At 35.1% G+C, this 16,118-nt stretch overlaps 1 protein-coding gene across 2 annotated transcripts in view; it reads right to left on the bottom strand.

Moving 5' to 3' along the window:
• LOC114332063 (lysosomal alpha-mannosidase) overlaps nucleotides 1-6,230 on the bottom strand; it is a 110,884-nt gene extending 104,654 nt beyond the window's left edge. The window contains exons 1-2 of one of the 2 annotated variants that reach the window (XM_050662536.1): nucleotides 5,713-5,852; nucleotides 1,711-1,816 (exon numbers count right to left, since the gene is read on the bottom strand). In XM_050662536.1, coding sequence (XP_050518493.1) covers nucleotides 1,711-1,816; nucleotides 5,713-5,811 — 205 coding nt within the window. In that variant the 5' untranslated portion in view covers nucleotides 5,812-5,852. The other variant, XM_050662537.1, reaches the window with a different exon arrangement.
• Nucleotides 6,231-16,118: the final 9,888 nt, after the last annotated feature.

The raw sequence follows: 16,118 nt of genomic DNA, 5'->3' as shown, positions 1-16,118 counted from the left end.
AATATTTCAACTCTTAAAACCACCCTTGTTGGAGCTATATATATATAAAAAAATATTTATCCTTAAAGAATGATTTCGGCTTGCATCGATTTGAATAAAAATTTGGGATTAGGATCATCTCACCCTGTACTTCATATTCTATATCATACCCAAGGGCGTTGATTATATTTAGGGGTGTAAACTACCCCTAATTTTCAAAAATTATATAAAACATTGTAAACCTTAATATGGGTAAAATTTGGTTTTGATTGGTTAAATAATGACTGTATTATGCTTTAGGATATAATATCATAATACTTCGACCCTTAAAAATCATCCTTAATAACATTGCAATTTTTAATGAGTAATTTAATAGATCTATACAAAAAAAGGAGAATTACGTACAAAAACATTAATTTACACAATAATACGAATTTACAAATACAAATACAAATAGTTTTTTAGTCATCTTCATCGACATCTTTTAGTCATCGACATCGAGATCGATGTGATCTTCGTATTTTTCTATAACTGGTGAGCTATCTTATAGCTATAAGAGTTAAATTATATATAAAGTTATTTGTAAATTAAATTCCGTAAGATCCCTTAGTTTTTAAGTAGGGTGAGTTTAAAGGGCTCGAATAAGAAGTTGTTTGCTTGTAAATAGAGGTTTTAAGCAACTATACCTCGCTAAATGTTCACTTTAAAGGAAATCTTTGCAAAGGTTAATTTTAGTTAATAAAAAAGATACAATTTAATACATACTTTATAATTTTTGTATCTCTAATATTTTCGGAGATATTTTGAATAAAAGATAAGAGATATTTTGAATAAGAGATATTTGACGAAATTTCAAGAAAATTTTATCTCTCCAATCCCCAATTTTACCTTTTTTGACTCCAATTTTTCTAAATTTTAAATGGGTCAAACTTCTTCGGTGTATTTTTACATATATAAAAAAGAATTACAGAAGGCCGAATATCAGTTTGAAGTAGGAGGGTAGGAGGATTTGGTTGCTAAATTTAGTTATCGAATACGGAACTTTTGTGTAATGTGGTTTGCCTAACTGCGCTTACAGTATACGTGAATACATTTTTATTTATAGCAACTAGCTTAATGAATTTTAAATGATAATTTTCACAATGGAGTGTGTTGTTACATCATTTTTAATTTTAACATGCTGTATACCTTAGTCTTAAATATGACAGGTTAATTTTTAACTTGTAAAGGACTAAAAAGGACTTGTCCTACTAAATGTAGGACAGATTAGCTAAATATTTTAAACATCCATATTTAATGTAGCTTTTTAAACCAATGTTTCCTTGACGGACTTCTTTTACTGGGCTTTAACCCCCAATATTTTTGTTAAATACTATCTTGGTGGTTAGCATGTACATTGCACGTGAGTATAACTGATAATTTTTTTTAACCGTAGTCAAAATTTCAATATCTTTGTATTATTTTAGCAGGTTATATTCATTTTAGGTAAGCACTGATGATGACTGGTAAACCAGTCGAAAACTAGTTATGCTGCGATTTTGATGTGGCCCTTTTGAGGGTTTTTAAATATACCTTTTATACACGAATTTACTGTTTTTTTTTAATTACAATATGTTTAAAATAAAAAATAAATAAAATAAGTGTTCAACGTTAATAACAAATTAAAAATATTGGTACAAAAATTAAAAATTAAATCAATATATTATTTTAAGATTGCAAAATAATACTTACAACCATAGTAGTACTCATCAAAAGATTTCAACCAGCCCACATCATCATGAGAATGTGGAACCAAATGGATATTGATTCGATCCTGATCTAATGGATGACACACGGCTAGTGATGTGAGTTGTAAAATTACATAACTTACGTTACATAAATTACACGTAACTTACGGTAATATTACATGATACCCGTAACTTAATGTAATTTATGTAATTTTTGGAATTTACGTAATTTATGAAATTTAACGTAACTTATGATAAATTTACATAAATTACCGTAATTTATGTAATTACTGGTAAAATTACATATATTATGGCAACTTATGCGCGCGCAATTGTCGTAAGTGCGGTGCGCCGGTGCCGGCGCGCGCGAACCAGTGGGTGCTATTACGCTCGTCGCTCGTTAGTCGTTCCTTAGTCTGAGTCAGGCAGGTTATGTTTACATTTCTGTTATTGTATGTGTAATGTGTATGTATAAGTTAGTTTTCGACTGTTCTTTCTCTATTCATTCACGCAGCGTTGGTTACTTTACATTTATTTATAAGGAAGCACAGAAACTATAAGGTAAGAAATATATTATTTCTACAAACAGCAAAACACGTGCCGGTGATGTCCATAGCAACCTTAGATTGGGAAACACAGGGGCGGGCCTATCGCATATCGACTGTACGTTAAATCTAACGCGCGTCATTTTATATGTGGCTACAGTACTTAATTCTGAATTCGGTTTACCAAGTTTTATTCGATTTTTTAGATTAGTTTACTGTACAATAACTATAAGAATGATAGGAGCAACGGGGGTACTTGTGCATGTAGCATGTGTAATTGAATTACACTGACATAACTTACTAAATAAAAAATTTTGATAACGTTGAGGGCAAAATAATGTAGTTGTCCGATCCAGTATTCTGCTTATTCGAATTTCATTAAATTGTTACACAGATTCAATTTTAATCTTTCTTCTATTTAAGGATGCCTAACAATTTTTTATGCCCTCGTGCCCATCAAATACTTTGAAAAATAATGTTTTTTCCCTTCTTAATGTTTAAGTCTACCTGAATATTTTTTTTAGGTCATAAAACATGGTGAAACGTAAGACAGATATCTGGCTTTATTTTGAAGTGTTACCTGCGGGTTCTTCTAATCAAAAGACCATAAATGTGAGGTGTAAATTTTGCAAGAGTGTACATGCAAAAAATGCTACAAGAATGAAATCTCATCTTCAACAATGCACTTATGTGCCGCATATGATAAAACTTAAATTCAATATTTTAACTCCAAAGTCAAAGGGGAATCACTCTAAATTTCCATTTGAAACATCCATGAAAAAGATCACATCGGCAAAATTGGATAACGATAACACTGATGCTGCTTGTACATCATCAACGGTTTCCACAGCATCAACATCTGCTTCTGATAACATTCATGTGGAAACACCTGTTTGCACAAAAATCAACAGAATACAATCATTTTGTGATCGAATGACACACGAACAAAATAACGAATTGAATATTTTGCTTGCTAGAGCTATTTACACCAGTTCAGCACCACATTCAATTACCGAGAATGAAGATTGGAAATTGTTTTTTAAAAAAATTAGACCTTCATACACCTTACCATCGAGATATATGTTATCAAATCGTCTCCTGACCGAAGAGTACGAGCGAGTTGAAGTTCAAGTTAATGATAAAATTAAGCAAGCTGACAATTTATCATTGCAATGCGATGGTTGGTCCAACTTGCGAAATGAAAGTGTAATTAATTTCATTGTTACAACACCCGAACCGTTATTTGTCAAATCAGTACTAACAAAAGCAGAGAAGCATACCGCAGAATATATAACAAAATTAATGGTTGAAGTTCTGGAGGAGTATGGACCTAAAAAATTTTTCGCTATTGTGACTGATAACGCAAAGAATATGAGGAAGGCTGTGAGACAATGTGAAGAGATGTATCCCCATCTTGTATCATACGGCTGTTTAGCGCACACATTACATTTATTGTGCAGCGATATTTTGAAATTATCTTCAATAGAGACACATTTGTCACATATTATACATATCGTTAAAACTATTAACCAGTGTCAAGTACTGAGAGCTCAATTCACAGAAATAAGAAATGAGATGAAGTGTGGAGTGTCTCTTAGCCTACCTGTAAAAACAAGATGGGGTTCACATGTAAAATGTCTTCAAGATCTGACTAAATGCAAGTCCGTCCTACAACGTCTAGCAATATCTCCAGATAAAACAATTCAAGATAGAATACGCAGCGCAAAAGCAAATTTACTTGATGAAGGATTCTGGATAAATTCTAGCGCTCTTGTTGAATTGCTTAAGCCAATTACTGAAGCAATAACACGTCTTGAAGGAGATTCTTCGTCAATTCATTTGGTTTGTGAAACTTTCGCGAAAATCGGTAGTAACATATCTACTCATTTAGAATGCGTGAAACTAACGGATTGCGAAAAAACAGAAGCGATGGATAAATTTATATCAAGGAAGGAATACGCCCTTCAACCGATCCATTTTGCCGCAGACTTACTAAACCCTCGGTCTGTTGGTGCAAATTTATCATCAGCCGAAAGGATTGAAGCGATGAAATACATTACTACTATGTCAACCACGACCACGATAGAGATTGGTGATGAAGGAGTGTCAAAGATTACTGAGGATTTAGGAAACTATTTAGCTAAAACAGACTTTTTTGGCGAAACATTTTTATGGAACATACTCGATAATGTCTCTTTGGTTACATGGTGGAAAGGATTTTGTGGACATTCATGCCTCTCCAAAGTTGCAGTCAGGATATTGACAATGCCGTGCACTTCTGCGGCAACAGAGAGAAGCTTTAGCTCCCAGAGCAGCATTCATACGAAGAGAAGAAATCGCCTAACAACTCAAAGGGCAGCAAATTTAAATTATATACAATATAATTCAAAATTGCTGAAACGTTCACGACAACATCACATACAAAGTCAATATCCTATAGAAGAGACTGTACAGAACAACGTTTCGATAGAAGGTAGAAACTTACAGAAGGAGATAGAAGTAATTGAAAACCATATTTCCGAAGAGGAAGAATTAGACGAGGTAATTTTAAATTTAGGCATTTTTTAGATATGTGATATGTGCATGTGATATATGCAGTTTGCTTCTTTTCCGATTTTCCAATGCATTCCACCGTTTTCGAATAAAAAATTATAAATCTTATGTTTTCAGACAATATCATCATGGCATTCAAATACAACAGGAAATGGAAATTCCGACGATGATTTTAATTTTGCTGACTTTGCAATGACCGATGATGAAATTGATCAAAGAATGGAAACTAGGGAACAGAGACCAGCACGCATTTTGAGACAAAGCAAAGTGAACATTTTAGAAAACGTCTTAATGAAATCGGTAAATTAGTGTAAACACATACATATTTATTGTTTATATTCCAAAATTATCAATTTCAGGGTAAAGGCACAGAACAACCCCAAAAAAAAACGGAAGTCGAGAAGGATACTTCAGATGCCGAAAACAAGGTAGTTAGATCTGTATATATTATATTATAAACCCATTATTTTTACTCTCTATGTTTACACTTTCCTATTTAATTTCAGGATGCAGTTCTGGATTTGCCGGAGATAAAAAAAATTACACAAGGCTCATTGGAAGAGCAAACAATTGAAACTTCGACGTTTTATAACAAGAAGGTCTCCAGTTGTCTGCGAAAAAGGAAGTTGTGATTTATAAAAGCCGCTTAAAACAAAACTAAAGAACCTATGTTTTCATTTCTTTATTATTTGTATGTATTTCTTATCCACTTTTCTTTATTTCATAAGTATGTAGTTACTTTGTGTTTATTATATTCAATATGAATGCAAACAATTGATTTTTTAATACAATGAACATAAATTACATAAGTTACATAAATTACATCTGGTTTGTAATTTTTGGGTAATTTTACACGTGTAACTTACAATTTCTGAAATTACACGTAATTTCACATCGCTACACACGGCACACCCCACTTTGTTTTCAGCCTGTTCTGTAGTAACTTTACAATAAACAGTTGAAGAAAATAAAGCAAATAAACATATGGTCACCACAGTTGAACCCATGTTAAAAATCTTTGTTCAAAAATAATTAAAGATGCTTTTAGGTACTTACTTCATATTATGTGTTTGTTAATGTACCCAGTGATTGTTATTTTATCAGGCAAAGCAATTGAGATTATTACTGAACAAGGTTTTTTTGTACATCTAACTGGTTAAAATGATTTATCTTGTGAATATACTTTTATAGATATACAAATTTTTTTGTGTATAGATACATATGTCATATAAAAATGGAATATTTTTAAATATTTATTTTCTTTTATGAATATTATCTTATCATATTCCTAGGAAAATATAGTAAGACTACTGTCGTTACATCCTATATTTTCGTCGCATAAAGCTGTTTCTCTTCCCAGAAATAACTGGTATCAAAATATGTATATGTTCAATATATTATATAATATGCATTTTTCTAGGTCATACAGACTTTCTTCTATCTGGTGTTTACCAAAATATATTGTTTAGAAGGCGATTGTCGTTACGGCGAATCACTTTCCTGACCATCTTAGTCCACATAGTAGCCTTTATTCTATCTAAGCCAACTCTAAGTAATAATTCCTACGATCTACTTTTAGCGCTACCCAAGTGCAAACATTTTTGGACAATGAAACCGAAAAATCGCTCTCTTAATTTGTTTTCCACAGACGTCAAACACGGTTTTCGTCGCTCTGAAATTCGTTCCCGCCAGGAAACTAGTTTGTCCTAGGTCAAACTAGTTTGTCCTAAACATGATAGGATAAACTGACTTGGTCTAGGCAAAACTAGTTTATCCTGATATAAATACGGACACTGAAGGATAAACTAGTAAGGCCTTTATAATATACCTACAAAACCAAAATAAACAGATAAACTGAATAAAACACTCCGTAATTGGAGAATAATCATTTTTATTAAAAGGTTATAATTCCTCGTTAAAATTTATGGACAATTGGTAATAAAAACCATCATGTCATAAAAGATAATCAGTTTTTTTTATAAAAGCAATAATTATAAGTCAATTATAAAAATTATTTATTTTTCCATGGAGTGTTTTGGTGACACTTTTAATTGCGGATTATCATTGCCTTCTTGCTCCTGCATCTGTTTGTGGAACAGTTTTTGTTGCAGCTCCATTTAACAAAACCTTGTTCTGATCCAACTAAACCTCTCGTAGCTGCAACCTTTAACGACATTTCAGAGCCTTTTTATATCTACTACCTCTAAAAAAAGTTTGATAGCAAATGTCGAATTCTGATTTGAAGAGGCAGAGACATTAATACCCCAAAAAGTTAGATAAATTATCTCTGAAATATCGCTAACGGTTAAAGATACTTTATGGAACGCCAATGGGGTCATAAATCGGAAGAATGAAATTGAGGCATTTTTAAAATTTCACAACCTAGATATAATTCTAATATCTGAATCTCACTTAACATCAGAAAATAGTTTTAGAATATCCAACTATTTAATGTACAATGCTGCCCATCCAGACGCAGCAAGAAGAGCCAGTGCTGGAGCAGCTATAATCATTAGAAAGGGTATAAAACACCATATTTTACAAAAGATTGAACAACCAGATCTACAAGCAGTCTCCATTGAAATAGAAGATTGGATCGGACCAATCTCGATAGCTGCTGTATACTGCCCACCAAATTATAGAGCTAACAAAAATTCTTTAAGTAATCTCTTTAACCAACTTTGTAACCGTTTCCTGGCAGGTGGAGACTATAACGCCAAACATACTAGTTGGGGTTCAAGACTGTGCGCTCCTGGAAGAGGCAGGGTACTACATCAAATCATATCAGAACAAGACTTGGACCATTTGTCTACGTATCAGCCTACATACTGGCCATCCGACCCGCAGAAAGTTCCCGACTGTTTAGATTTCTTTGTTACAAAAGGGTTCTCAAGGGGATATCTAAGTATCGAATCAAATTTCGATATAGAGTCTGATCATACTCCTGTAGTAGCAACTGTACATTCAGGAATTAAAGAAAAAGAGCCTCTGCCCAAGTTGCACAATTACAAAACCAACTGGCAAGCTTTCAGAGAAAGGGTTGAAGCAAATATTGAACTAAACGTATCACTAAAGTCACCAGAAGAACTAGAAAAAGAAATCCAAAATTACACAACAACGATTCAGGAAGCTGCATGGAAATCAACACCTCCACCAACAAAAGCAAAACAAAAAATTAATTGTCCAATAAATGTCAGAGAAAAAATAATTGAAAAAAGGTATCTGAGTAGAACTTGGAAGCAAACTAGACATCCAGATGACAAGTTAAGGCTCAATAGAGCAGCACGACAATTGAAGGAACTACTAAAACAACTAAAAAATAACAGCGTTCAAGAATACCTAGAAAATTTAACGCCGTCAGATGCCAGCGATTATGCGCTATGGAAGGCTACAAAAAAATTAAAACAGCAACATCGGCATATCCCACCAATTAGAAAATCCAACGGAACATGGGCCAGAACAAACAATGAAAAGGCAGAAACTTTCGGCGAATACCTAGAAGAAGTTTTCAAACCTATATCAGCTGCTGCAACAAATAACGATCAAGAAATCTACAATTTCCTACAGAACCAAACCCCGACAGGAGAAAACACACTACACGCTTCACCCAAAGAAGTTCAAAACATAATCAACAATAATCTAATAAAAAAAAAGCACCTGGCTATGACTTAATCACTTGATTATGACAATGACTTTTCAAAAGCAAATCATCTTGTAATCATCTTGTAGTACTGATGGACTATCCATAAAAATCTTCTCAAATCTCACAGATAATGTGTTAGAACTCCTCGTGTCACTAATTAATGATTCCTTTGAAAACGGTAAATTTCCCGAGTGCCTAAAGACAGCCATTATTATTCCTCTTCATAAAGGTGGCGAAAAATCTAATGCCTGCAACTATAGACCTATTGCCCTACTACCGGTACTCTCCAAAATTATTGAGAGGCTCATAAAAACCCGACTTATGTCCTTTCTCTTTGATAACAATATTTTATCACAAAATCAGTTCGGCTTTTTAACTAATAAATGTACAACTGATGCCATGTTTTCTGTACTTCACGAGGTTTACCAAGCACTAAACAATAATCTTTATACTAACACTGTTTTCTGTGACTATTCCAAAGCTTTTGATTGTGTAAATCACAACATTTTGATTAAAAAACTTAATTACTATGGAATTCGAGGTATTTCTTTGAATTGGTTCAAATCTTACTTAGATAATAGGAAACAATTGGTTAGAGCAAATTATACTGACTCTAGTCTCAAAAACATTATATGTGGAGTACCACAAGGTTCAGTATTGGGTCCTCTACTTTTCCTGATCTTTATAAATGACATCACTAATTTAAAAATCGATGGAAAAATTTTTCTTTTTGCTGATGATACCAGTATCACTTGGAGCAACTCAACTATTGCAACTCTTCATGCAACTATAACTTCGGATCTTCTTACGATAAAAACCTGGTCTGACTCTAATTTACTCTCCTTTAACGTGGATAAAACGGTAGCATTATCATATAAAGGTGCTCTTCAACCCCTGCTTGTGAATAGCAGCCAGATCTCTACCGTTGATTCTGTAAAATTTCTTGGTATTCTTTTAGACAGCAACCTCAAATGGTCCCTTCATATCGATTTTTTAAGTAAGAAACTCGCCTCGGCCTGCTATGCCATAAGATCTGTTTCGAAGGAACTCAATTTAGCATCTTCTAAAATAACATATTTTTCTTTATTCGAGTCTCATCTTCGATATGGTCTTCCTTTTTGGGGGTCTAGTACAGCTGCCCAATTTGATGTTATTTTCAAATTACAAAAAAGAGCAATAAGATATTTGTTTGGCCTCAGAAGAACAACCCACTGCAGAAGTTACTTTAAAGATCACGAAATTTTAACTCTTCCATCTTTGTATATTTTAGAAACTGTTTGCTTAATTCGTAAACACATGCATGTCTTTCCAGCAAGGCCTCATCATGACTACTCCACCAGAAATTCAACTTTTGATGTCTATTTACCGATCCCGTCTTCTGAGTTAGTAAAGAAATCTATACTATATTCGGCAAAAAAACTATACAACCATCTCCCTTTACAACTCAAATCTGCAACATCCTTTCTCAAGTTCCGTAAAATGACAAAAGCTCATTTATCTAAAAGACCATATTATTCAGTAGAAGAGTTTCTTAATGACTAACTAAGAAATCACAGTAATGTACAAGTAACTAAAGTGTATTTATATATATTTGGGTGTCACATACAGCAGCTTAAACTTATTAGTTTCTTTGTTTGTGTTTTATTATATTATGTTGTATGTTCAGTTTTGCAATTTATAGTAATTTTGCAATATATTGATTTTTGTTTTTTTACTTCACTTTTTTAACTTGTTTATATTTTTTTATTGGCGATTTATCTAATTTTATAAAATTGTGTTTGTTATTGTTATGTATATCTTTTTCGTGAATCTATGTTAAGCTTTGTCCATAAAATTGTATAATTTTCAGTGACAATAAAGCATATTTCTATTCTATTCTATTCTAATCACAGGTGAGGTAATTAAAAACCTACCTACCAAAGCAATTAAAATGCTAACTCAATTGTGTAATGCGGTACTAAGGCCAACACGCACTAGCCAAGCGTGGCGTTTTAATGGCTTAAAACCCCAAAGGTAAATTTTCATGAAAGACGATAGTACTGAACGGCCCTCAGTCTCCGGCGGCTCCAATACCCCCAACCAAGGTAGCGGATGGAAAAGGGTTGGAGCAGAGGGTGCTAAGAATCCCCGGAAAAGATCAGGCTACCACAAAGAACGACAAATGCATATCACCTCATACAATGTTAGAACTCTTATATCGGACCAGAAGATGATGGAACTGGAGGAAGAGCTGAAAACAATAAAATGGGACATCATCGGCCTCAGCGAAATCAGACGAAGAGGAGAAGCCCAAATTACTCCTAAATCGGGACATTTATTTCATTTTAGAGGAGAAGAAGACACTTCACACGGTGGAGTAGGATTCATTATACATAGAAAACACACCCAAAATATAACTAAAATTAACAGCATAAATCCCAGGATTGTATACCTCATCTTCAAACTAAATGCAAGATATAACCTTAAGATAATCCAGGCATATGCTCCAACGACTAGCCACTCCGATGAAAAAATTGAAAAATTTTATGATGACCTAGAAACAGCATTACATACTACACCAGCATATTATACAATAATTATGGGCGACTTTAATGCGAAAATTGGCTTCAAACAAGATGATGCAGAAGTAGCAATGGGCAAGTATGGGTATGGCGACAGAAATGAACGAGGACAAAGACTGTTTAATTTCTTACACCAGGAAAATTTATCCATGATGAACTCTTTTTTCGATAAAAAGCCTCAGCGTAAATGGACATGGATAAACCCAGATGGCAGTGTCAAAAATGAGATAGATTTTATCATAACAAACAGAAAAGAAATAATTAAAGACATTGAAATACTTAACAAATTTTCGGTAGGAAGCGACCACAGATTAATCCGAGCAAAGATACGATTAAATGTCAATTTCGAAAAAACCAAGATGATCTTCAAAACACGAAAGACGAAATGGATTCCCCCAGGAAACAACAACCTCTATGAAGATGTACTAACCAGACGTATACAAGACCTTGAAAACGACATAGAAGACATTGAACAAGCAAATAATGTCATAACGAAAGCACTAAAAGAAACAGAAAGGGAGTGCTGCCCGTCTGTCGTGACCCATAAAGAAAAATTAAGCCAAAATACCAAAGAGTTAATAAGTAAAAGAAGACAGTTGACGGAAAAATACCACTCCAACTACACAACACTGAAGAAATTAAATAAAGATATCCACCGATCAATCCGAAAAGACATAAGAGAAAACAACACAAGAGAAATAACTCACATAATTCAAGAAAACAAAGGTTTAAAAGTTTTGAGGCGTAATACGAATAACATCGGTAACAAAAATATGTACAAAATTAGAAACAAAGATGGCAACATGGCCACGGATAAAGACGAAATCTTCAAGGTTGTCGAATCGTTTTATCGCGAAATGTATGAGAGCACCAACGAAAGGCAAGATCAGCCCCTGCCCAAAATCACAAACCAGGGATCAGAATTAATGCCAGAAGTAACACCACATGAAGTTAAAAAGGCACTTTCAGAAATGAAAAATAATAAATCCCCTGGCGATGACGGAATAGTAATCGAAGCAATCAAACAAGGTGGAAATAAAATTATCCAAGCTTTGGCCAAACTTTTCACCCAATGCATTTACCAAGGAAAAACTCCTTCTCAATGGAACAATGCAGTCATTGTTTTATTACACAAAAAGGGTGACATAACAGATCTGAAAAACTACCGTAGTATCAGTTTGCTATCACATATATATATAAACTTTTCACAAAAATTATCAAAAAAAGACTGGAGGCTAAGTTAGACTTCTATCAACCTAGAGAACAAGCTGGATTTAGATCTGGATATAGCACTAGCGACCACTTGCTGGTAATAAAAAACCTAATAGAGAAGTCTGCGGAATACAACAAACCATTGGCACTGATATTGGTGGACTACGAGAAAGCATTCGATACCATAAGCCAGCAGAAAATGTTAAAAGTATTGACAGAATGCCGAATAGACCATCGCTACATTAACATGATCAAATATATCTACCAAACGGCAACGGCTAGCGTAAGACTGTCTGAACAACAAACAAATACATTCTGTATACAGCGAGGAGTACGGCAGGGAGACACCATCTCACCAAAGCTGTTCACAACCCTTTTAGAACACACATTTAAGAAGGCAGATCTAAACGAATGTGGTATCAATATAAATGGAGAGAGGCTCAGTCATTTGAAATTCGCAGATGACATCGTCCTTATAGCCGATCGTATGGATGATGCAATAATAATGTTGAACAAATTATATTACGCTTCCTTAGAGGTCGGACTAAAGATTAATATCAACAAGACGCAAATAATGACTAATCTGGTGCTAAATCGTAATATTGTTGTTGATGGAATGAATATTGAGCAGACTGCATCTTATAAGTACTTGGGACATGAAATTCGGTTGGGACGAGATAACCAGACGTGCGAACTCCCACGTCGCATAGGATTAGCCTGGGCAGCGTTTGGTAAACTTAACTATGTATTTAAATCGGACTTGCCCATATGCCTCAAAAGGAAAATCTTTGACCAATGTGTGTTGCCTGTACTCACTTATGGAGCCGAAACATTAACACTAACAAAAAAGGTAGTGAACAAGATTCGCGTAACTCAGAGGGCTATGGAGCGCCAGATGTTGGGTGTCTCCCTGAGAGACCGAATCCCAAACGAAGAAATACGCCGTAGAACAAAAACAACAGACGCTGTCGAAAAAATCGCGTGGCTTAAGCGGAATTGGGCAGGACACGTCGCCAGATTGCCAGACAACCGATGGACAAAACGTATTGTCGAGTGGAGGCCGCGAGAAGAAGCACTACGGAGCAGAGGACGCCCACTAACCAGATGGGCCGATGATTTGAAACATGTTATCGGTAACTGGATGCAAGCCGCACAAAATAGAGATAAATGGAAAGAGCTGAGGGAGACCTATGTCCAGCAGTGGACGCGTACGGGTTGATGATGATGATGATGATGGTACTAAGGCTAAAACACTTCCCAATCCAATGGAAAATTGCGGAAATTATCCTTATACAAAAATCAGGAAAACCTCAAAATGAGCCCACTTCATATCGACCAATTAGTTTAATGCCAGTAATGTCTAAAATCATGGAAAAGTAATAGAAAAAAGACTTCTACAAATACTAACAGACAGAAATATGATACCCGACCACCAATTTGGCTTTAGAAAAGAGCATGGTACCATCGAACAAGTTCACAGAGTGGTCAACGTTATAAATAAAACCTTTGAAGAAAAAAGTTACTGTTCAGCAGCATTCCTCGATGTTAGCCAGGCTTTTGATAAAGTTTGGCATCAAGGACTGTTGTATAAACTGAAAAAGAACTTACCAGAGGAACTATATACACTCCTTAAGTCGTATTTATCAGAAAGATATTTTCGAGTGAAGTTTGAGTCAGCCTATACAAAACTATATCCCATCAGATCAGGGGTACCGCAAGGAAGCGTTCTGGGACCACAACTATATCTGATTTACACAGCCGACTTACCCACAAATCGTGACACAACGACCACCACTTTTGCAGACGATACTGCAATCCTAGCAGTACACAAAAATCCCGTCGAAGCTGCTGCAAAACTCCAGAGAGTATTAAATCAAATAAATACTTGGGCACAAAATTGGAGAATTAAATTGAATGAACAAAAATCAAACCATATTGTTTTTACAAACTGTCACGGTGAATCACCTACAGTAACAATAAATAATAAGGTAATTCCCTCAGTTACCTCTGTAAAATATCTGGGCGTGCACTTGAACAGGGGATTAACCTGGAGAACCCATATATGGAACAAACGGAAACAACTGGGTATAAAATTTAGTAAGCATTATTGGCTTCTAGGGCGTAAGTCTAAGCTCACGACAAGAAATAAATTGCTAGTCTACAACACAATATTCAAATCAGTATGGGCATATGGTCTGCAGCTCTGGGGAACAGCATCCAAGTCGAATGTATCCATAATTGAGAGATTCCAGTCCAAGGTGTTACGTTCAATAATCGATGCTCCGTGGTTTGTTACTAACAGAGATATTTACAATGATCTGGAAACGAAAACCGTCAGTGAAGTGATAGTGGAGTTAAGTGCAAAATACATCGTACGTCTTGAAAGCCACGCGAATGTGCTTGCAATTAATTTGTTAGACAACAGTCAGGAAACAAAACGGTTAAAGAGACAGACACCATTAGATTTACCGCACAGACATTAACATTGTTACAGTAGCTAAGTTAATATATTTATGTAATACAGTAATTTAATATTATCTCTATAGAGATGTGTGGCGCTGGTCACAATCTCTCTTCATGTCATTATTTCTCAGATAAAATGTGCCTATTGTTATATGTTATAACAGATTGCCTAATAAACATATAAAAAAAAAGTTTGATAGCAAATGTCGAATTCTGATTTAAAGAGGCAGAGACATTAATACCCCAAAAAGTTAGATAAATTATCTCTAAAATATCGCTAACGGTTAAAGATACGAGAGATTCAGTTAGATCGGACAAGGTTTTGTCAAATGCAGTTGTAACAAAAACTGTTGCACAAACAGATGCAAGTGCAAAAAGGCAATGATACTCCGCAATTCTAAGTGTCACCAAAACACTCCATGGAAAAATGAATAATAATTTTTATAATTGAGGTATAATTATTGCTTTCAGATTTGAGCCATACGGCTCTCACTCCCTCTAAGGAGAAAATTGACTCATCCCAGATACCTACGGTATCAAAAGGATTGAGCTCTGGTGGGACTCTTTCCGTGTTATCGAGCCCTCTAGGTGACTTGGTACGCAGGTGTATCTCCCAAAAATTTTCGTACACATCTGGCCATTGCGAGTAGTAAAGCTTTCTGCATGGTCTTGTTAAGATATTCATTTAGACCCAGCTTTTTTATACTTTCGAGGAGGTTCTTCGGAACGACTCCAGTGGTAGACATAATAATAGGTATCGTCTGGGTACTTTGAATTCTCCATTGTCTTCGTATTTGAATTTCTAGATCTCTCTACTTGGCGATCTTTTCAGTAAATTTACCACGTAGATTATTTTTGTTAGGTATCGCCACATCAATTAATGTTGTTTGTCTTGTTAATTTATTAACTAGTACAAGATCTGGTCTATTATGTGCCACTGTTTGGTCTGTGAGCACAGTGCGGTCCCAGTATAGCTTGTAGTTGCCATCCTTAAGCATACTCTCAGGGACGTATTGATAATATGGAAGATGGTCCGTTTGAAGAAGTCCCAGCTTAATAGCTATCTCTTGATGAAGGATTTTTCCCACTGCGTCATGCCGTTCCTTGTATTCAGTTGCAGCAAATGCCTGGCAGCCCCCTGTAAGATGCTGGATGGTTTCTTGGGTTTGGCATCCAAATCGGCATTTGTCGTTTTGGACCTGAGGGTGTTTGATAATATATTTCAGGTAATTTTTGGTTGGTATAGCCTGATCCTGAATTGCCAGTAATGAACCCTACGTTTCAGAGAATATCTTTCCCGATGTCAACCAATAGTTCGACGCTGTATTGGTCTTGGCTGATCTCATTGGGATGTCGCCCGTGCAGAGGTTTACCCATCCAGGTGCGCATTTTTTCGTCTTTAGTGAGGTGGTTTATGCGCATTTCTGGTTCCCTC

The sequence above is a fragment of the Diabrotica virgifera genome, chromosome 9, assembly GCF_917563875.1.
Source record: "Diabrotica virgifera virgifera chromosome 9, PGI_DIABVI_V3a".
NCBI classification, from domain to species: Eukaryota; Metazoa; Arthropoda; class Insecta; order Coleoptera; family Chrysomelidae; genus Diabrotica; species Diabrotica virgifera.
This window is presented reverse-complemented; position numbering and strand designations above follow the sequence as displayed.